Raw genomic sequence first — 23,209 nt, forward strand, 5'->3', positions numbered from 1 at the left:
GTATCTCATTGTGGTTTTGAGTTGCATTTCTCTAATGATCAGTGATGATGAGCTTTTTTTCATATGTTTGTTGGCCGCATAAATGTCTTCTTTTGAGAAGCGTCTGTTCATATCCTTTGCCCACTTTCTGATGGGGTTATTTGTTTTTGTCTTGTACATTTGTTTAAGTTCCTTGTAGATTCTAGATATTAGCCCTTTGTTAGATGGACAGATGGCAAAAATTTTCTCCTATTCTGTAGGTTGCCTGTTCACTCTGATGATAATTTCTTTTGCTGTACAGAAGTCTTTAGTTTAATTAGATCCCATTTGTCAATTTTGGCTTTTGTTGCCATTGCTTTCGGTGTTTTAGTCATGAAGTCTTTGCCCATGTCTATGCTTGGACACCTTCTTACTCAGCAACCAGAAATGTTTTATAGCTAGTAGTCATGAAGTACACAGAACAGACACATCTGTGGCTGTTCCTTTACTTTGGGAGTGCTCTTTCTTCAGAAAAGTAAGAGAATTTTGAATTTTTTAATTACTTAATTTTTGCATTGTATTTCTCATACCTACCAAACTATAGAAAAAGATTTCCTTGTAAAAGTAGACTTGCCACTGCTAAAAGATAAACCAGCATCTTTAGACAGTCTTGCCTTTAAACTTTCACATGCTTCTGAAGCCTTCCTGAGCTGTGTATTTCATTCATCATCCTTATCAACAACAGGCACATTTATTGAGCATTCATTATGTGCCAGTCACTGTAGCAGATGCTAAAGATACAGAGATGATTAAGATGAAGTCCTTGCCAGTGATAAATTCACAATTTCATGGGGCAGATAGAAACACAAACAGATAACTACCACATGGAGTGATAAGCAGTATTTACAGGTGCCACTAGAAGTAAGGGGGAGGTGGAAACCTATCCTCCCTTACGGAATGTTTCTTGGAGAAGGTATGAATCTTAAGGAAAAAGGAAAAAGAGGATGAGAAAGGACATTCAGGGACCATTTCATGCCAGTTAGAATGGCGATTATTAAAAAGTCAGGAAACAACAGATACTGGAGAGGGTGTGGGGAAACAGGAACATTTTTACACTGTTGGTGGGAGCGTAAATTAGTTCAACCATTGTGGAAGACAGTGTGGCAATTCCTCCAGGATCTAGAACCATTTGACCCAGCAATCCCATTCCTGGGTATATACTCCCTTTATGTTATGTAGCTAAAACATAAAGGGCAAGGTGAAGAGTGTACTTTCATTTATTCATTCAACAAATATTTTTGAGCATAGATATTTGCCAGATCTGGGCCAAGTACTTTGATGGGCTAACTCTTTTAATGCATCACAACAACTTTATGGGGTGAGTGGTATTATTGTTCTCACTTCACAAAGGATAAAACTGAGAATCAAAAAAGCTTAAGTAATTTTACTCAAGACAGCTCATTCTACCTTTGTATAACTCTTCTTGAAAGTCCTTTCTTACACTGAGCTAAAAGTTTCTTACATGGAGCTCTAATTCCTACCCACTGACTTTTCTCACAAAATATGCCCCCTGCTCCAATGATGATGATGATGGTGATGATGATGATGATGATGATCACCTTGACAATCTGAGAAAGATAACATAAAAAAAGCAAATGGATAACTAACATACTTATAAAAGGGCTGGAGGAAACTAGCTTAGGTCCCTTCTTGCCCTTCCACCTCCGGCCATGTAAGGATGCTGCCTTAAGGTGCCACCTTGAAAGCAGAAACTGGGCCGTCATCAGACACCAAACCTACCAGCATCCTCATCTTGGGCTTCCCAGCCTCCATAACTGTGAGCAATACATTTGTGCTGTTTATATATTACCCAGTCTCAGGTGTTTTGCTATAGCAGTGCTAGTGGACTAAGACAAACCCAAAGGCTTATATTTAGGTCTTTTACAACCCTCTCAGTTCTTTCAAGTTTTCCTGATTTCAAATACCCTAAATTTGGCACAATTTCCTTAAACATCCTAAGCAGACTTATTTGCCTGTCACTTTATAAGACTGAGCTGAAGAGTATAGTTTTGAAGAATCCTGTTGAGAACAACGAATACAACATAAGGAAATTAAACAAAAAGCAGTTTTAAGTTTTCCATTAAAGTGTCTTGCCTTTTATTTGGGGACAGGTATCCTGCTGGGTGGAATACTATGCAGCCATAAAAAGGAACGAGATCATGTCCTTTGTAGGGACATGGATGGAGCTGGAAGCCATTATCCTCAGCAAAATAATGCAGGAACAGAAAACCAAACACTGAATATTCTCATTTATAAGAGGGAGCTGAACAATGAGAACACATGGATACACGGAGGGGAACAACACACACTGGGGCCTGTCAGTGGGTGGAGTGGGGGGAAAGAGAGCATTAAGAAAAACAACTAAGGCCAGGCACAGTGGCTCAGGCCTGTAATCCCAGCACTTTGGGAGGCCGAGGCAGGCAGATCACCTGAGGTCAGGAGTTTGGGACCAGCCTCGCCAACGTGGTGAAACCCCATCTCTACTAAAAATACAAAAATTAGCCAGGTGAGCTGTAGTCCCAGCTACTTGGGAAGCTGAGGCAAGAGAATGGCTTGAATCCAGGAGCTGGTGGTTGCAGTGAGCCAAGATCGTGCCATTGCACTCCAGCCTGGGTGACGAGAGCAAAACTCTATCTCAAAAGAAAAAGAAAAATAGCTAATGTGTGCTGGATTTAACATCTAGGTGACGGGTTAAAAGGTGCAGCAAACCACCATGGCACACGTTTACCTATGTAACAAACCTGCACATCCTACACATGTACTCCAGAATTTAAAAATTAAAATTAAAAATTAAAAAAGAAAATAGAATAAGTCTAATAAGTCAGAGGCCTTTTTTTGCAAAGTGGGCAGTGCCACTAGCCTAAACTCAGAGTCAACTTCCAGGCAAAGAGCTCTCCTCATCCCTGAAAGCTTTTGGCTATGTACCAAAGGCCAAATTTGACTCTTATTTAAAAGAATTTGTAGAGCGCAGTGGTCGGAGAGGTACTGGCAGGAGCAGCGATGCTGCCAGGGGCCTGGGGCTGGGCTGTCCGAGTTCCCATGTGCTGAGCCCACTTGAGCCACAGCCATGTCCGGGGATGAGACAGTTTTTGATCCTACTATGAGCAAGAAGAAAAAGAAGAATCCCTTTATGTTAGATGAGGAAGGGGATACACAAACAGAGAAAAAACAGCCCAAGAAGTGGAACCAGAACCAGTTGAGGACAAAGATGTAGAAGCCGATGAAGATGACAGTAGGAAAAAAGACGTTTCTGATGTTCTAGATGACTTGAACTTCTTTAATCAGAAGAAAAAGGAGAAAAAAAGACATTTGATACTGATAAAGCTGAAGAAGTTGTAAAGGATCTTAAGATTGAAAGTGATGTTCAAGAACCAGATGAACCAGAGGAGGACCTTGACATCATGCTTGGCAATAAAAAGGAGAATGTCAAGTTCCCAGGTGAGGATGGAATACTAAAGACACAGCTCTAGCCGGGCGTGGTGGCTCATGCCTGTAATCCCAGCATTTTGGGAGGCCGAGTCAGGTGGATCACGAGGTCAGGAGATCAAGACCATCCTGGCTAACATGGTTGAAACCCCATCTCTGCTAAAAATACAAAAAATTAGCTGGTCGTGGTGGTGGGAGCCTGTAGTCCCAGCTACTTGGGAGGCTGAGGCAGGAGAATGGTGTGAACCTGGGAGGTGGAGGTTGCAGTGAGCAGAGATTGTGCCACTGCACTCCAGCCTGGGCGACAGAGTGAGACTCCGTCTCAAAAAAAAAAAAAAAAAAAAGACACAGCTCTAGAAGATGAAGAAGACAGCAAAAAAGACGATGCTGTCTCATTCAGTAATCAGATAGGCCCTGTGAGGTAGGTCAGAAAGAGACTGCACATATGAGGAGCTATCATGTGTTCAACATTATACAGGGAAAGAATCCAGATACAGTTGCTTGGAAATTCACCATGAAACCTCCACAGGTCATCCAAGTAGGAACCAAGAAAACTCCTTTCATCAACTTTATGGATATCTGTAAATGATTACATCAACAGCCCAAATGTCTCCCTGCATTTTTTTCATTTTTTTGTTTTGTTTTTATGGTTTTTTGGGGGTTTTTGTTTGCTTATTTTTTGAGACAAGGTCTGGCCCTATTGCCCAGGCTAGAGTGTAGTGGTGCAATCTCAGCTCACTATAACTTCCACCTCCTGGGCTCAAGCCGTCCTGCCACCTCAGCCTCCTGAGTAGCTGAGACTGCAGGCACATGCCACCATGCCAACTAATTTTTGTATATTTTGTAGAGATGGGGTTTCACCATGTTGCCCAGACTGGTCTCGAACTCCTGGGCTCAAGCAAGCCATTTGCCTTGGCCTCCCAAAGTGCTGGGATTACAGGAGTGAGCCACTGCACCCAGCCTCCTTGCATTTTTGTTGGCTGAATTGGGTACAAGTGGTTCTACAGATGGTAATAACCAACTTGTAATCAAAGGAAGATTCCAATAGAAACAGAAAATGTCTTGAGGAGATATATCAAGGAATATGTCATTTAAGTTATGGGGCTCCACTTTTATGAACAGAGTAGTGCCTCATAAAAGGGCTGGAGGAAACTAGCCCTTGATACATCAAGGAATTGTCAAGGTGATGTCACACATGCCAATCACCAGACACAATCCTGCAGAAGGGCACCCGACTCTATTTCTTACAGTGTGAAAGTTGTCCTTCTCAATGTTCTGTTGCCAATATCAACACCAGGCTGTCACGGGGAAATAAGCACAGCTCCATGCCAAAGCTAACCAATTTGCTAATCACTAATTTTGCAAATTGTGTTGTGGAGATTTGGCTGGATAAGTTTGCCATCAGAGTGGATTTACCATTGTATTAAAAACAAGATTAAAAAGCTGCCAAGTTCTTTGGTGAGTAGTTGGTTGGTCTGAAATCCTTGCAAGATGCTGATGCTCAAGCTGGTGATATATCCATTGCCTACTTTAACAACTGTCAGAGAAATGCAACATGGGGTAAGGAGGTGACTTTTAAAAATCATTCATAGACTTCTGTAAAATGCAAGATAAAGTTTCAACAGATTTTTTTCAAAAAATGAAAACTAAAACAAATAAAAGAACTTCTAAAAGAATGACATTTACAATTTTAAAAATAGCTCTGGTTAACAGGTATGTAGTGGTATCTCCTATTTCTATATAAACTTGGGGAAATTCTTGATTAACTCGTTGCTATTTTAATAGCTGACAACCTAATGTTCAACTCAAAACATGGAAATTTTGAAGTCCCAGTCAGATACACATAGAGTCTGCTCAATTAACTCTAATGTAAACCGGTGGCAACTATGTGACTTCTTAAGGAACAGTGTAATGTAGAAAAACAAACATGGGGTTTGTAGTCAGGCCATGATAGAAAGCTGGCTTTATCACTTAGTAACTAAAACAAAGCTGGATGAGCTTTGGCAAGTGATTGGACACAGTGACCTTCAGTTTCCTTCACAGTAAAAAAGGGGCTATAAAAACTACTTCACAGGGTTGTTGTGAGGATTTAACCAGGTAATTTATTTAAAGTGCCTCATTTAGTACTTGGAACAGAATGAAGTGGGCACTTCAAAAGTGTTGAATACTGAAAATTTTTTATTACCATCAACAACAACATAACAATAATAAGACAAATTAAAAAAACAGATGATGCTTTATTTTGTGCTGGAGAGTTTTTTTAATATTTAAAAAATTTGGTTGCTGTTGATTTTTAAGACTTTCATAAAGCACATTGGTAATAGAGCAAAAAATCCTATCTCTTCTCAGCATCCTATCTTTCAAGGCATAGGAAAACATGACAGGTACCACTGTTGTATTCTATATTGTTATATTGTCCAGCATTTCCCTGATTCTATTTTTTCAGATATTCTACAAATGTTCCACCAACTGAAGTTTATCTTTGGACAGCAAAAACTCACCTGAAAACAATGTTTGTGTGTGAACTAATGTTTTTGCCTCCATACATAGTAGTGATCCAGGAGGGCCTTGGTCTCACACCCCACAGTTGAAAACAGTCATCAGAAAGTTCCTTTAAGTTCCATGAGTGAGGTTCAAACATGTCATCGACACCATTAGTACAAAAGGGCATGACTACTTCTGTGCAGGCCTAACAAGCAAACCAAGAGAGAATCCAATTAGAAAAACGAGGCAAAAAGAGGTTAAATAAATTACACAAAGTCATAATGCTGGTAAGTAGTGACGGCAGGGTTTGAACTCAGGCAAGGCAGCTTCAAAGCCCTGTTCTTTACTTCTGCACCATATAATCTCTCATTATTCTTAAAAAGACTTGGCCAAGAAGTCATGGAAGTCAGGATTATATCCCTTCATAGCAAACTGCTTGATTTCACATTTATTATAATATTTAACCCTCAAAACAACTCTGGAAGGAAAGTTTATTATTATCATTAGTCTCATTGTGCAGATGAAGGACAAATTAGACTCCCTTTCTTTTATGTGTCTATAAAATGCTTCCTTTGTAGGACTTATCAAGATCTATTGAAATACTAATTACTTACTTTTTTACTACACTAAATTTGATCATGTACTATTTATCTTTGTATCTTTGAAACCTAGAGGAGTGCCTGACACATGGTAAGAACTCAGTATATATTTGATGATTATTAAATGAACAAATGAATGAACAAGAAACCTTGTCCATAGTATCACAGCATAAGGTAACAGAGCCCAAAACTGGATCCAGGTTAGGTGACAAAATCTTGTGTACCCTGATTTTCTTTTACAGCACAACTGTATCAGTGAAAAGTAAGTTCCACTTGGGGAAATTATACATATTTACCTGATAGCTCCAACCCAGTGTTCCCAGACTGCTAGTTGCTGTCTCTGACATATTCAGGCATTTCACCTGGCCCGAATAATTGTAATATACATTCAGAGCTTGGAAAATATTCTGCAGCAGCAGTGAATCAGATACATTGGGATTTTTCAAATACTGGCACACTACCTGTCATTTTAGAAAGATAAATGGGGAAAGAGTCAGAATATGAATATAAAATGACAGTTTAATAACACAAAGAAGAAATACGATTTTGATCTGATCATAAAATATTCTTAAGCTACTAACTGCATTGTTTAATAATTTCTCTCTTGGGTTTAGTCCCCTCCATAAATGAATAAACCTCTTCAATTACTCCCTAGGCTATAGAAATAAACCAAAGTCATTTGCATAGTATGCAAAGTCCTTCTTAGTTTCCTCTTTGCTGCCTTTGCTCCAGCCTAGGAAAACCCATTCCTCACCACACCAGGCTCATTCTTCCCCTTTGCCCTTGCTCACCCTGAAACACTGTTTTCCAACTCCTCTCCCACTCCACTAACGCCTTTGAACAACTCATCTTTTACAACGCTCAGCTCAATTATCATGTCCTCTTCAAGGCCATCCTTGCCTATGTTTCCAAGTTGGGAAGAACTAAACCTCTACCTTCTTGGTGCCTCCATTATACCCTGTATCTATTTTTATTACAGCCTCTGTAATGCTCTACTTCACTGCTTGATTTCAGAATGTCTCCCTCAGTACTTAGCAAGGTATCTGGTAAGTAAATGTTTGCTGAATGAATTACTATACTTTTATAAAAATGCAAAATTTATAAAATCTCATACGGAAAAACTATACCAAGTTCCAGCATCTGTGGTGTGATAAAAAGCATATGCTGCAACTCCCCAGCTCCCAAATATTCCTATCATTATCCTATTAAAAAATGCCTGGAATCCTAGTTATAAAAATCAGACAATATTCAGGGTTAGGAGTAAAGGTGAGGATTGGCTAAACAGAGCCAGTGCAAACTTTCCTGGGTACAGAAATATTCTATATCTTAATAGGGTTACATGAAAAATGATATAGTTTGTGTATTTCATGGTATCTAGATTTCACCCCTCCACCACCAGAAGAACCATATACAAATATTGAACTCTCATTAATGATAATAAAGCTGAAGTATTTAAGAGGAAGATGTCTGTAATTTACTTTAAAATTCATTTTAAAATAAGATAAATTAAAAGACAGATGAAGTGATGGATAGGTGAATATATATGTGACAAATCAAATATAATAAAATATTATTTATTGAATTTAGATGTTAGGTTCATGAGTGTTCACTGTCCAATTATTTTAACTTTTCCATACGTTTAAAATTTTTCATAATAAAATGTTGGAGAAAAATAACAGGCAATGGAATCATAGCTGAATAATACTAACAACAACAACAGCTAGTAATTATTAAGCCCTGGGTTTCCAACCAATACACCATGTAATCTTCAAAGAACCCTATCAGATAGATGATTGTCCATTATTTTACATGAAAAAAAAAACCTGATTCTTAGGTTAAGTCATCTTCAAGGTCACTCAGTTAGTAAATAATAGGGCCTAGATTTGTTCCCAGCTGTCTCTGGTTATGAAATATACATCTTATCCATTATGACACATAGCTTAGGAAGTGTCCACCTGTAAAACTACAAATAGCCCCAGTGGAAAGGAAAACCCAGTAAGCTTGAATCTCTATTGACTCTGACATGAATTCAGTAATCTGGTCCTTTCCCATTTCATATGGAAAAGATTATATATATAATAGACTAGTCCTGACAAAAAAGAGACTAGTCCAGAGAAGAAGCCAGGAAAGGAGCCCAGTCACCCCACCTCAGGGAGAGAGATTCTGGGCGGCAGGAATAACAAGGCCTGGGCTGGGGGCATGCTCCCAGTCAGGAAAGGAGGGTATTGAGAAAGGATGCAACCAAACCCAGCCCTTCATCACAGTTCTGCCTGGCACCAGCTGCCAGCGGGGAAAAAAAAAAAAGGAAAACTGTAAAAGAGAAAATGAATTTTCAGAAAAATTCAATGCCTCTCCCCAAATATATTCTGCACAATAATATTTCCATGGAATGTTAATTGGTATTGTGGAAAAATGTTTCCTAGTTAAATAGTTTTGAAAAATTGTATATTAGCAAATGTGAAGTTTTCCTGACTGGTTGTTATTATTAAATAATCTCAGAGGATTTCTTAGAACCTTTAACATGCTCAAATGTAATATGACTTTCCAAACGAAGATGGAGTGTGCATCATTGCCAAAAGTTTTTAGAACTGCTGAATGTGAGAAAAGTCAGAAATTAAGATGTTCAAATAATTGGATATATCTTTCAAAAGTAACTGTGAGGTCATAAGAATAAGGAATACCAGGTTTAGGATGTACATGAAGAGAGAATTGAGCTAAACCGAGAGCTAATTAAAAGTCAAAACAGTGTTTATTTTGGCAACTCTCGATTTTTCATGGTAAGTCAAAAAAATACCTAACATTTGCACGGCACTTTTCTCAGAAAACATTCCTAGGAAATATGCCAGTAAGAAATAACTCAAGACAACATGGAAATCAAGAAACAATCATAAGATATATTAAACCATCTATTGCCAACAGTTGGTCAGCATTCTTTCCTGAACCTGGACACCAACAGCTGATTCAGCTCTTTCAAAATGCAGCACACAACTACAGAGTAGACACACGGAATGCAGAGAAGTGCCTTATGTTCAAGCACAGCATGGTAGATGGGGAAGGGCGACAATGCAAGCTGGGCAGGGGGAGAGGAGGTAGTGATGTGCAGCAACAAGTGGCCCAAAACTCTGGAAAAGAACAGTAGCAAGTGAGTGTGACTCACATGCTGGCATCAGAGCCCCTCTTAGAGCTTAGAACACTGGGCCTCTGTCAGGCAAAGAAAAGGAGTCCCTATGAATAGCCATCTCCACAAATAGCAGTTACTGTCACTTCTTAAAAGACACAAGCATGGCTGGAGACCAGCACTGGCTGACAATACTTGGGTTTCAGCAGCCCCAGTTACACAGAGAGAACATCATGGTCAGAGACTTGGCCTCTGTATGATGGGATTCCAAGTCCAGATTAAGGGCACTCCCCAGGCACTATGCTCTGTGAGGTCCGATCACCCTTGGATTACTGGATCCAGCTTTGTACACAACTTACGAAGGGCACCGACCAACATTAGAAAATCTAGAAGAGAGCAATCGGGATGGGGAGCTGAAAAACAGCTGAAGCAACCCTAAAATTGGGCCATTCCCCACCTTTCATCATTACAAATAAGGCTATAATAAACACCCTTGGGGCTAAATCTTTCCTATATTCTTAATTGTTTTCTTGAGATAAATTCTTAAATTACTGGCTCAAAAGAGATCAACATGTTTAAGGCCCTTGGTACATCCTGTCAAACTGCCTTATAGGAAGGAAGTGCTGATTTTTAATTCTACTACTATGCTAGACAGAAAGCCTGAAAAATGTCACTTAAAATTTTTTTGCAAAATATTTGCAAATTTACTATGGAAATTTTATTTTAGGTAACTCTAAATTTCCTTTCTAACTCAAAGATTTTGTGAATACAAGCATCATCCTCTAGCATTAAAAAACAGAATCTCTAATATCTCTTTGCACTTCCTTAACAATTTTGGTAGCAGAGTGAATGAAGTTTCAAAAAAATACTGAAGTCATATTAGCCAGACCTCGGCACTATTCCCATGCTTATTTAAAGACTACAGTAACTCAAGGCCAGGCACAGTGGTTCATGCCTGTAATCCCAGCACTTTGGGAGGCCCAGGCAGTAGGATCGCTTAAGTCCAGGAGTGCAAGACCAGCCTGGGCAATATATCAAGACCTCATCTTTACAAAACATTAAAAAATTAGCCAGGTGTGATGGCACGTGCCTGTAGTCTCAGCTACTCAGGAAGCTGAGGTGGGAGGATTGCTTCAATCAGGAGTTCTAGGCTCCAGTGCTATGATCATACCACTGCACTCTAGCTTGGGTGACAGAGTGAGTGAGACTCCATCTCTTAAAAAAAAAAATGAGTAGTTTAAAAGGAGATATTCACATACTTTTATCAAATAACTGTAGGATGCATAAAATATATAAATATTAAATTGAACCATATGAAATTCTCACATTTATAAGTCAAAAACAGTCAAATATCAACAATTTTGTCTCAACCTCATATAATACTTTAGCTTAATCCTGATAATGTGCAGATATTACCCATGTGATAAAAGCAAGCACTTGGCCTGTTGATTGTTTACATAGAGGCTGTGATACAATCAGACAACAAGGAAAGAGTCTTGGCCAACCAACTCTGTCCAAAATACTCAACTCCCAGGTATCCCTGAACTTACTTTCTATTTATTTTGTGAGCCCTAGCAAACGGCATCTTCTAAACAATTTCTACATAAGGCGTGTCATTCCTACGCATGCTGTAAAAGCGCTGAAATGTGAATAGCTGGGACTGAGGTTGCTAGTACAACTACTGAATATTCTTTGAGGGCAGGGCAAGCTCTTTCCTCACAATAACCAAGAGAGCACGATATAATGTATAATGATCATTCCCATTTCACAGAAGAGAAAACAAGCTCCGAGGTCTGGCTACAGATACACAATTTAAAAACCATGAATGTAGGAAGCATATGATTGGGTTTTCATGCTCACATGTGAAATGGACCACCCTCAAACCTGGTTATGCTATCGGCACATTAACTGTCTGATGTGGGAAAAAAAAAAAAAAGCACTATGAATATAGGTCTCAAGCTAGACGTCAACCACAAAGTCCTGGTATAATCATCTGGTTTCCCAATATTACATAATAATAATAGCTATTATTATTTATAACTAGCATCAATTTAGTGCTTTTACTTTATACCAGATGCTATGAAATACTCATAACAACCCTAATAAGCATTACAGTTGTTATTATACACATTTTGCAAATGAGGAAACTACAGCACAGAGAGGTTAAGAAACTTGCCCAAAACCACACGGCAAGGAAGTGGCAGAACTGGGATTCAAATACAGACTCTAGTAATCCCAGTTACTCAGGAGGCTTAAGCGGGAGGATCCCTTGAGCCCAGGAGTTCGAGGCTGCAGTGAGCTATAATCATGCCATTGCACTCCAGCCTGGGTGACAGAATGAGACCTTCTCTCTTAAAAAAATGAAAGAAAGAAAGAAAGAAAGAAAGAAAGAAAGAAAGAAAGAAAGAAAGAAAGAAAGAGAGAAAGAGAGAAAGAGAGAAAGAAAGAGAAAGAAAGAAAGAAAGGAAAGAAAGAAAGAAAGAAAGAAAGAAAGAAAGAAAGAAAGAAAGAAAGAAAGAAAGAAAGAAAGAAAGAAAGAAAGAAAGAAAGAAAGAAAGAGAGAGAGAGGCCGGGCACGGTGGCTCACGCCTGTAAACCCAGCACTTTGGGAGGCTGAGGCGGGTGGATCACCTGAGATCAGGAGTTCGAAACCAGCCTGGCCAACATGGTGAAACCCCATCTCTACTAAAAATACAAAAATTAGGTGCAGTGGTGGGCACCTGTGATCCCAGCTACTTGGGAGGCTAAGGCAGGAGAATCACTTGAACCCGGGAGGCAGAGGTTGCAGTGAGCCGAGATCGTGCCATTGCACTCCAGCCTGGGAGACAGAGCGAGACTCCATCTAAAAAAAAAAAAAAGAAAGAAAGAAAAGAAAAGAAAAAAACACAAATGCAGACTCTCTGGAGCTTCCAACCATTATAACTATATTGCATGTATTCAACTAAAAGCTAAAAGAAAAATAACAACACAAACAATGCTTAAATACACCTGCTGTCTCATGCTTAATTTTTTAAAACAATTTTTCTAATTCTTAGATCATCTTTATATTTTTCTAGGTTTATTTGTTTTGGCAAAAACTTAGAATGAATTTTGTGGCAATATGAAATAATAAAACCTTAAAAGTATGTAATAGTAAAAAAAAAAACAAACAACTGTAAAATAGTAGAGTGATACAAGGCATTTCCTAGAATAAAGATGAACATTCAGGAAACAGAAAGAGCATTAGAAAGTCCATTTTACTCATTCCAGTTTTTAAGTGTATAGAAATAGTTGAGAAAATAGGACATTCATGCAACCTTACTACCAAACTAATCAGATCTGCAACCAAGTATTTCAGTTCTGCTCTTTAATCCCACATGCACCAGACAAAGTAAAGATAATGATTTGTTTAAAAGTTTTAAGTGTTCCTACCTATGAGAGTACACATTTAAATAAGAGAAGGCAAAGGGGGTCAAAGAAAATTTTTTAACAGAGGAAGGAAAGAAGATAGGTGGGGAAAAAAAAAAAAAAAGACCAATCTCCTCTCAGAGCATGGTCCATCCACATTAGAGAAAGGATTAAGCAGATACATTCAGCTTTTCTAACAGATTTTCTTTCTCTAAGGCTTCAATACCCCTCTCACATTCACTCAGATAATCACATTAGTTTTGTCATTAAAAGCTCCCTTTTCATAGAATGCACCTAAACCGCTTAAACCACCCAGAGAGGTCGCATACATTACCAAACACCAAGACAAACGGAAGAGATTTTTCCATCTTATGTCATTATTTCACTATATCTATCTAGATGCACAGAAGCGTATGCTGAAATATTTGAGAAGTTATCAGCTGAAATGTGATTCCAAAACTAACAAATTACAGCATCCTTTAAAATTGCTCTTTAAGCTGAGAAGAAACCTAGTAATTTTCATGCTGACAGAACAGTCAAATGACAGAGGGGTTTTCTGTTTCCCTTTTCTCTTCTTCCTTGTGTTCTACAAGCCAAGTCCATGATTATTTCTGCATGAATGTTGCAGCTTCTGTTAACAGTAAACAAAAGCAAATGGAGTCTGAGTGTGCAAAGCCCAAAGACAAATTAAAAGGAACGATACTTGAATTGACACGGAAAATGGCATTTAGTTGCTGCCCATGGATCCTTCAGAACTGTACAAGGTCCCAGACAGAATTGGAAATCACCTGCTTTTTTTCATAACCCAACTGTTACATATTATCTCACCATTCTAAGCCTGAGTTACAGACTCAGAAAAGGACGCCTGTTTGTCAGCCCTTTAAAAAGGAGGAAGTGTATCAGAGGGAGGAGGAGTTCTGGTTAAATGGAACTATCCAAGTGAAAGAGCGGTCCCCAACTGGGTAGTGTTCCAGGGATTAGTGGGTTGGGAGAACACAGAGGGGGGTCAAAAAAGGAGAAATAGAATGAACAGTGAAAGAAAGTGATCTGAAGCTACAAGTTTGGGAGGGAGACGTAGTGGAAAAATTCTGAAAATCAGACGGGTAACTAACTATAGGATGAAATTGGAAAAAAAAAAAAGAAATTGGAAACAGAGGCAATGGAATTTCTCAGGCAAGGGGCAAGAGATAAGATTACTTCTGGTGGGGTGCAGGCTGGAAACAGAATCATAAATACAAGCAATCAAGAATTCCTTGATCTGTCAAGAGAAAGGATAATGTCAGTAAGAAATAACTGAAGAGAATGACAAGAATTAATCCTGGATAAAAGAAGTAAAGGGTGATTGTGAGGGAAAGACCTAAAGATATCTTACCTTAAAAATAAACTGTTATAATGCATATATATAAAGGATAAAAGAATTGCAGTAAATCAAAAATAGATGACAAAATATTTGAGGTATACTCTGCTGGTTTTTGAGTAATTATTTAGAAGAACAAAGGATAAAATATTTATTCACATGTAAGACTGAACAGCAAAATATCCCAAAATGAACATTAAAGAGGTAGGGAGAAAACCAGTTAGACTGCTTACTACTCCAAATTGTGGTACACCAACTAACATTAAACAGCTATATTTCTCCAGCCTTTTTCTAGGTAAGTGGTTGGCAAAGTACAAACCCCAAGCCAAATCCAGCCCACTGCCTATTTTTATAAATAAGTTATTATTGGAGACAGCCATCCTCATTTGTTTATGTATTATCTATGGCTACTTTCATGCTACAGCTGCAGAGTTGTGGCTCACGCTTGTAATCCCAGCACTTTGGGAGGCCGAGGCGGGCGGATCACGAGGTCAGGAGATCGAGACCACGGTGAAACCCCGTCTCTACTAAAAATACAAAAAATTAGCCGGGCGTGGTGGCGGGCGCCTGTAGTCCCAGCTACTCGGAGAGGCTGAGGCAGGAGAATGGCGTGAACCCGGGAGGCGGAGCTTGCAGTGAGCCAAGACTGCGCCACTGCAGTCCAGCCTGGGCGACAGAGCAAGACTCCGTCTCAAAAAAAAAAAAAAAAAAAAAAAACCATATGGCTCACAAAGCCTAAAAATATAGCCCTTTAAATGGAGAAAGTTTCTCAACCTCTGTTCTAAATAACGAGAGAATTCCCCATATGTTTTTATCATCTGACAACTCATTCATTCTTCAAGTGAGAATAAAGATACAAATGTAATTCTCACCTTGTACACAGACAGATATAGAGTTAAATCTGATAGATGTTACCCTGTGAGCAATGGTCCCCTCAACCCTCAGTCAAGTTTCCTCCTAATCCAGTGCAATGCAGTAGATGATCATAGGCTCTGAACAGTGAAGACCCAAGTTCAAATCCTACTTCTACCACCTCTTAGTTGAGCTTTAATTTCTTCTCCATAAATCTTGAATTATAGCTCTTTTCCTACACAGTACTTTTAAAAGAATTTAGTGAGACAGCATACATGAAAGTGCTTTGTAAATAGTAAAGTAATATGGACAGATAAAGCATTATTAGCACGTAGATGTTTATGGAGATGAACTAGTTCAGATTTAGTTTTTCCTTATCATTTTGATCCAGGTTTTCTTCTTTACTTTTCTTTTTTCGAGGCAGGATCTAGCTCTGTCGCCCAGGCTCACAGCTCACCGAAGCCCTAAGCAATCATCCTGCCTCAGCCTCCCAAGTAGCTGGAACTACAGGCAGGCACCACTATGCCCTGCTAATTTTTTTGATTTTTTGTAGAGTTGAGATCTCACTATGTTGCCCATGTGGGTCTCAAACTTCTAGCCTCAAGCAATCCTCCCACCTCGGCCCTCCCAAAGTGCAGGGATTCCAGGCATGAGCCACCATGCCAGGCCTATTGATTTAGGTTTTCTTTTATTTATTTATTTATTTATTTATTTATTTATTATTATTATACTTTAGGTTTTAGGGTACATGTGCACAATGTGCAGGTTTGTTACATATGTATCCATGTGCCATGTTGATTTGCTGCACCCATTAACTCGTCATTTAGCGTTAGGTATATCTCCTAATGCTGTCCCTCCCCCCTGCCCCCAACCCACAACAGTCCCTGGAGTGTGATGTTCCCCTTCCTGTGTCCATGAGTTCTCATTGTTCAATTCCCACCTATGAGTGAGAACATGCGGTGTTTGGTTTTTTGTCCTTGCGATAGTTTACTGAGAATGATGTTTTCCAGTTTCATCCATGCCCCTACAAAGGACATGAACTCATCATTTTTTATGGCTGCATAGTATTCCATGGTGTATATGTGCCACATTTTCTTAGTCCAGTCTATCGTTGTTGGACATTTGGGTTGGTTCCAATTCTTTGTTATTGTGAATAGTGCTGCAATAAACATATGTGTGCATGTGTCTTTATAGCAGCATGATTTATACTCCTTTGGGTATATACCCAGTAATGGGATGGCTGGGAGAATTTCAGACCAATATCCTTGATGAACATTGATGCAAAAATCCTCAATAAAATACTGGCAAACAGAATCCAGCAGCACATCAAAAAGCTTATACACCATGATCAAGTGGGCTTCATCCCTGGGATGCAAGGCTGGTTCAACATACGCAAATCAATAAATGTAATCCAGCATATAAACAGAACCAAAGACAAAAACCACATGATTATCTCAATAGATGCAGAAAAGGCCTTTGACAAAATTCAACAACACTTCATGCTAAAAACTCTCAATAAATTAGGTATTGATGGGACGTATCTCAAAATAATAAGAGCTATCTATGACAAACCCGCAGCCAATATCATACTGAATGGGCAAAAACTGGAAGCATTCCCTTTGAAAACTGGCACAAGACAGGGATGCCCCCTCTCACCACTCCTATTCAACATAGTGCTGGAAGTTCTGGCCAGAGCAATCAGGCAGGAGAAGGAAATAAAGGGTATTCAATTAGGAAAAGAGGAAGTCAAATTGTCCCTGTTTGCAGATGACATGATTGTATATCTAGAAAACCCCATCGTCTCAGCCCAAAATCTCCTTAAGCTGATTAGCAACTTCAGCAAAGTCTCAGGACACAAAATCAATGTACAAAAATCACAACCATTCTTGTACACCAATCACAGACAAACAGAGAGCCAAATCATGAGTGAACTCCCATTTACAATTGCTTCAAAGAAAATAAAATACCTAGGAATCCAACTTACAAGGGATGTGAAGGACCTCTTCAAGGAGAACTACAAACCACTGCTCAATGAAATAAAAGAGGATACAAACAAATGGAAGAACATTCCATGCTCATGGGTTGGAAGAATCAATATCGTGAAAATGGCCACACTGCCCAAGGTAATTTATAGATTCAATGCCATCCCCATCAAGCTACCAATGACTTTCTTCACAGAATTGGAAAAAACTACTATAAAGTTCATATGGAACCAAAAAAGAGCCCGCATCACCAAGTCAATCGTAAGCCAAAAGAACAAAGCTGGAGGCATCACGCTACCTGACTTCAAACTATACTACAAGGCTACAGTAACCAAAACAGCATGGTACTGGTACCACAACAGAGACATAGATCAATGGAACAGAACAGAGCCCTCAGAAATGATGCCGCATATCTACAACTATCTGATCTTTGACAAACCTGATAAAAACAAGCAATGGGGAAAGGATTCCCTATTTAATAAATGGTGCTGGGAAAACTGGCTAGCCATATGTAGAAAGCTGAAACTGGATCCCTTCCTTACACCTTATACAAAAATTAATTCAAGATGGATTAAAGCCTTACATGTTAGACCTAAAACCATTAAAATCCTACAAGAAAACCTAGGCAATACCATTCAGGACATAGGCGTGGGCAAGGACTTCATGTCTAAAACACCAAAAGCAATGGCAACAAAAGCCAAAATTGACAAATGGGATCTAATTAAACTAAAGAGCTTCTGCACAGCAAAAGAAACTACCATCAGAGTGAACAGGCAACCTACAGAATGGGAGAAAATTTTTGCAACCTACTCATCTGACAAAGGGCTAATATCCAGAATCTACAATGAACTCAAACAAATTTACAAGAAAAAAACAAACAACCCCATCAAAAAGTGGGCAAAGGACATGAATAGACACTTCTCAAAAGAAGACATTTATGCAGCCAAAAAACACATGAAGAAATGCTCATCATCACTGGCCATCAGAGAAATGCAAATCAAAACCACAGTGAGATACCATCTCACACCAGTTAGAATGGCCATCATTAAAAAATCAGGAAACAACAGGTGCTGGAGAGGATGTGGAGAAATAGGAACACTTTTACACTGTTGGTGGGACTGTAAACTAGTTCAACCATTGTGGAAATCAGTGTGGCGATTCCTCAGGGATCTAGAATTAGGTTTTCTAACATAAAACATGATCTGCTCTTTTCAACAACTTCGTATTGTCAAAATTCAATCTAATTCAATATACATTTACCTCTGGCCTGCTATATACAAGACACTCACTGGTCGTTCTACTTTTTAAATGAAGAAAAACAATAGCAAATGAACTTGTTTAAGTTACAAATTTTTAAGCAAGGTATACATATAATAATTCAAAGAGGTGGTTAAATTAAAAGTGCATTTGAAACCCGGCTCTATATCCCCAATTCTATTTTCACTTCCAACACTCATTCTAGCTGAAGAGTTGGTTATATTCTCTAAATTTAACCATCAAGTTGGCCAGCCTTTGTTTTTAAAACTAAAAGGAAAGTTCTTTACAAAGAAATGCTTAAAATGAACATACACAATAAAGAATTTCGACATGAAAAGAACCCTAAAATTTATACTGTAATGTGTCCTTTTACTTTCCAAAGTGTTTCACATCCAACATTTTATTAGATTCTCAGCACAATCCTATTTGGTATGTAAGTACTGTTATTCCGTTCTACAGAGGAAGATAGGGGATGGGGAAAGAAAAGCACCTTGCCTGAGATCACACAGTTGGTAAGTGAAGCAGCAGTTCTGGACCAAAACCTCACTTTCAGAATCTAATTTGATGTTCTTTCTACTCTACTGTGCTGCATGGGGTCACTCTTCACACTGAGGGTAGTACTTACAATGCTTTCGCAACTGACTAGACCATAGTGCCATGATAATGACTGCCATTTATTAAGCATCAACCATGTATTATATAGATGGAAGTTACACATACATCACAAAGATTAAACACATTATACATGCAAAGTACACAGCCTAGGATTTGGCACATAGTAATTATTCCATTAACAGCAACTTTTGGTATTATTTCTAATGCATACAACTCTACAATCAATGAATTCTATCTCCGTTTTTCAAACGAGGAAACTGAGGCTCAAAACAGCGAGGTAACATGTCCAAGCCCACATAATCAGAAAGTAGCAGAATCCAGGATTCCAGCTCAAGTTTGACCAACTCCAGAGCCCCTTTGTCGGTGGGACTTTCTCTGAGGCAGAAAGTCAGAGTATGCACGTTAAAAAAAAAAGAGAGAAATATGTTATTAAAAAATGATGACAGGACATTTTCCCGTTACCTTGATAGGCCAAGCAGGCAAAGGCTGTAAAAAGTTAGATGCATAAGGATAGTCCACCATTGCCAGATTCACCCAGGTTTCGGAGATCCAGTCTTTCAAATGTTGGATGTCCTGAGAAGTTAATGGGCTGCATAAATGAAGGGCTCCAGTAAGCCACTGCAAACCACTGCCTGGGAATAGAATCACATTGTTGGAATCTAAAAAGTACTGGTCAACAGATGGCTTTACAGATCATTTATTCTTCACATAGTATTTTAGAAAACTCAATCTTTTATACCCCTTCTCCCAGGATATTTTCAGAGCAACTGGAGAATCCCACGATAGACAAGTTGCCTATCCTCATAGAGTTTACCAGAATTAGTATTCAGAATTATTCTCCCTTTTTAAGATACTGTTAAATGAATAAATAGGAACACCATAGAACAACAAGAATACATAAACTACAACTTAGTAAAACAAATGGATGTATCTATCAAGCAGTGCTGAGCAAAAGACAGTAGACACAAAAAAGACATGCTATGTAATTCCAATTACTAAAACATTTAAGAACAAGTAAAAATTAATCTATGGTTCTAGAAGTGAGGATGTTTTTGCTGGGTAGGTATGGAGGTATTGACTGAAAAGGCACGAGGAGATTTCTGAGATGCTGACAATGCCCTTTACTGATTTAAATGCTAATTACACTGTGTCCTTGCTTTGTGAAAATTCATCAAGCTACGCATTTTGATTTGATTTTGATTTGTATAATTTTCTGCATGTACATTATGCTTTAATAAAATGTTTACTTAAAAAGTGAAAACTACTGAATTTAACAAATGAAAGGTTAAAAAAACACACAATTCCATTCTCTTAATTAAAGCTTACCAGTATTTGAGAGTCGATTAATGGCATCCCAGGACCTGCGGATGCTCTCTGAACAATGTGGACCACTTTTCCTAAAATCTGTAGTTACAATCTTCATAAATACACCACAAGGTACTAAATCCTCAAACTGCCAGATAGGGGCAGAAGCTGCAAGAGCTCTAAATGGCAAGAAAATCAAAGAGAGAAAAAAGAAAAGAAAAAAATATATATATATATGTCATCTAAATCAAGTTTTAAAGTTGAAACATAATAAAAATAGTGAGAAAAATAACACAGCTGTTAATGAGACAGAAGCCAGAAACCTCAGTGTAATAGAATGGAACATGTTTTACCCAAAATGAATCTCTAAGTTTCCCTTGATAATCATTAAGAAACGTTCATGTCCAGTACAAACGCACTTACCCAACTACCATATGAGGATATTTCATCCTAAACCAGGCTGCAAGCATGCCACCATAGGAGCCTCCTATGGCAATGACAGGTTGGTTTTCAGCCCCTGGGATTGTTCTTTTCAAGTGTTTGATTAACTCTGCAAAATCAGCCAGAGCTTGTTCTGATGTCAGAAAATTCAAGTGTCTGGAATCCTAAAGAAAAATAACAAAGAACATGGGTATAAATGTGCATGTAATAGCAGCTTAGGAATAGCATGGATCCAGAAGAGAGCCAGTGTCAGATAAGCTTTTCTCTAAATAGAATTTCTAGGCAATTGAGCTAAAATGCCTAGTCAAAGCAATAGCTATGTGGATTTAAACTCATGAAAATGATTTTAAGTTTGTGGAAGAATATAATGTATTTTGCATGCAAGTAGGTTATAGAAACAATAGAAACAAATTGTAGGTAAAATTTAATAGCAAATGTGATCGAATATAAGCTTAACAGATAACTGTTATAACTTTTGTTTTAAATCTTGGCACATTTAAAATGTCTACCACATAGGCAAACATAAACTAAATCTAGTGGACAATTGAGGTAAGAATCACCAGTAAAAATAAAACTCACCCTTCTTCATCAGAAAGATTATATATGACCTCGGCCATATCAACAACTGAAACCGAGTAGCCTGCCTATTTTAAACAATTATAAAATTGGAAAGAAAAAAAAAACTTTTTCAGGTATTGGAAAACAGGCAACATGAAACATTGATCTTTGAGAAAAGGAAAACTCATAATGTTAAGTTTCATAAACATCCTGCTCTCTACATGAAGACAATTTCCCTACTGCAGAAGGTGAAGCCCAGTGTCCTGCTGAGCTGAGAAGGCTAAGAAGGTCTTTTAAAATAGGTCTGCAAATTCTTGACACTCCTTCCTTTAAAAGGTGAAGCCTAATTCCACTCCCTTTGAACTTGGATGGGATTTAATTACTTGGTTCTAGTGAATAGAATGGGGCAGAAATAATGATACGTGACTACCAAGGTTAGGTCATTAAAAAAACACTGCAGCTTCCACCTTGCTCTCCTGCACTGCCAACTTTGAGGGAAATTAGCTGCCTCATAATGAACTCAAGTAGGCCCTTAACTGCAGCCTCTTGTCAACATTCAGCACCAGTTTTATCCCGTATGTGAATAATCCTCCACATGAGAGGCTCTCCAGCCCCAGTCAAGCCTTCAGATGACTGCAGCACCAGCTGACATCCTAACCTCATGAGACCCCCTGAAACAGAACCACCTAGCTAAACCACTCCTAATTCTTCACCCATGGAAACTATAAACTAATAGATGTTTATTGCTGTTTTAAGCCATAAGGTTTGAGGTACATCTTTACTAGACAACTAATACAGCTACATACCTCTATTAGGCTACCCTGTTTGACTTTCATGCTTTGGTCTCAACATCCTGATTTCTTCCATCATCTGGCATATTACTGAATCACATAGATCCCATCTTTCCTATCTCCTATATATGCCACCTACTCCTTTAGCTTCCCCCCTCTTCCAAGATGTATGCCTTCTTACCTCCTCTCTCCCTGTCTGTCACCATCCTTTACTTCCAGTTTTTATGGCACTCTGTACAGTTGAGTGCATTTATTTTCTAATCCTTGCATAATATCTGTAATATCCCTCATGCTACTGACATATTCTGTGAGCACACAAAGGGAAAGAAGTATATCAAAAAGAGCCCCTGGCTCCATTTTGCTAGCACAGTATCAATCGTAGGAACCTAGGAGATGAAGTTATGCTCGATCTACAACAAGCTAACTGCTTCCCAATGGTTTCAGGACTTGTCAAGTCCCTTAATCAGATATTTACGCAAAATACCAACCTAAAGAATAGAATTTCCCATACAGCTCAACAAATATCATCAAATCGTCCTACTTTCTATTTATAACACAACATTTTTACTTATTTTTACTCATACATTTATTTATAATATGAGATAGTAAAACCTCCTCTTTAAGAATAAAAACTCCTTTCAAAACAGGCAGCCTAGTAAAAGACTGGCCCCAAGTCCTTCTAGCTGAGAGTTCCCAAAAGCGTATGTATACACTGGTGGTATTAGGAAACACAAAAACATTTTTAACGGAACATTTATTGCTTCATTTTAGTGTAATTTGGAAAGAATAACCAGTACATAGAGCCCTTGGTTAAGATAATGCTAAGTTTAAAAAGTGAGTTGATTAAAGAAAAATATTAAGTAAATAATAGTACATGTGGCAAATTAATATAGCCAAAGTCACGAGGATAGTAGTACATGAATGACTCAGTTGAAGAAAAAGTGTCCTGGTTTATTAGGTAGAGTCTGTGACAAAGGCCAAAGCTCCTGTGAGAACAGGAAAGGCTGAAAGGGAATCCA

The 23,209-nt window shown here is 38.5% G+C and overlaps 1 protein-coding gene, 1 non-coding gene and 1 pseudogene across 7 annotated transcripts in view; 2 read left to right on the forward strand and 1 right to left on the reverse strand.

Moving 5' to 3' along the window:
* Positions 1–23,209, reverse strand: part of PRCP (prolylcarboxypeptidase) — a 78,564-nt gene that overhangs the window by 8,009 nt on the left and 47,346 nt on the right. For all 6 annotated transcript variants that reach the window (XM_058446532.1, XM_058446531.1, XM_058446529.1 and 3 more), the window contains exons 4-8: positions 20,824–21,005; positions 20,422–20,579; positions 19,558–19,727; positions 6,824–6,988; positions 5,946–6,133 (exon numbers count right to left, since the gene is read on the reverse strand). In XM_058446532.1, coding sequence (XP_058302515.1) covers positions 5,946–6,133; positions 6,824–6,988; positions 19,558–19,727; positions 20,422–20,579; positions 20,824–21,005 — 863 coding nt within the window. The remainder of the gene's footprint in view (positions 1–5,945; positions 6,134–6,823; positions 6,989–19,557; positions 19,728–20,421; positions 20,580–20,823; positions 21,006–23,209) is intronic.
* On the forward strand, positions 3,086–4,801 carry LOC116476756 (eukaryotic translation initiation factor 2 subunit 2-like; annotated as a pseudogene).
* Positions 11,463–11,563, forward strand: LOC116477588 (small nucleolar RNA U13). The gene has a single exon (XR_004250550.1). It is a non-coding gene; the product is annotated as a small nucleolar RNA U13 (small nucleolar RNA).

The sequence above is a fragment of the Hylobates moloch genome, unplaced genomic scaffold (genome assembly GCF_009828535.3).
Source record: "Hylobates moloch isolate HMO894 unplaced genomic scaffold, HMol_V3 SCAFFOLD_11, whole genome shotgun sequence".
NCBI classification, from domain to species: Eukaryota; Metazoa; Chordata; class Mammalia; order Primates; family Hylobatidae; genus Hylobates; species Hylobates moloch.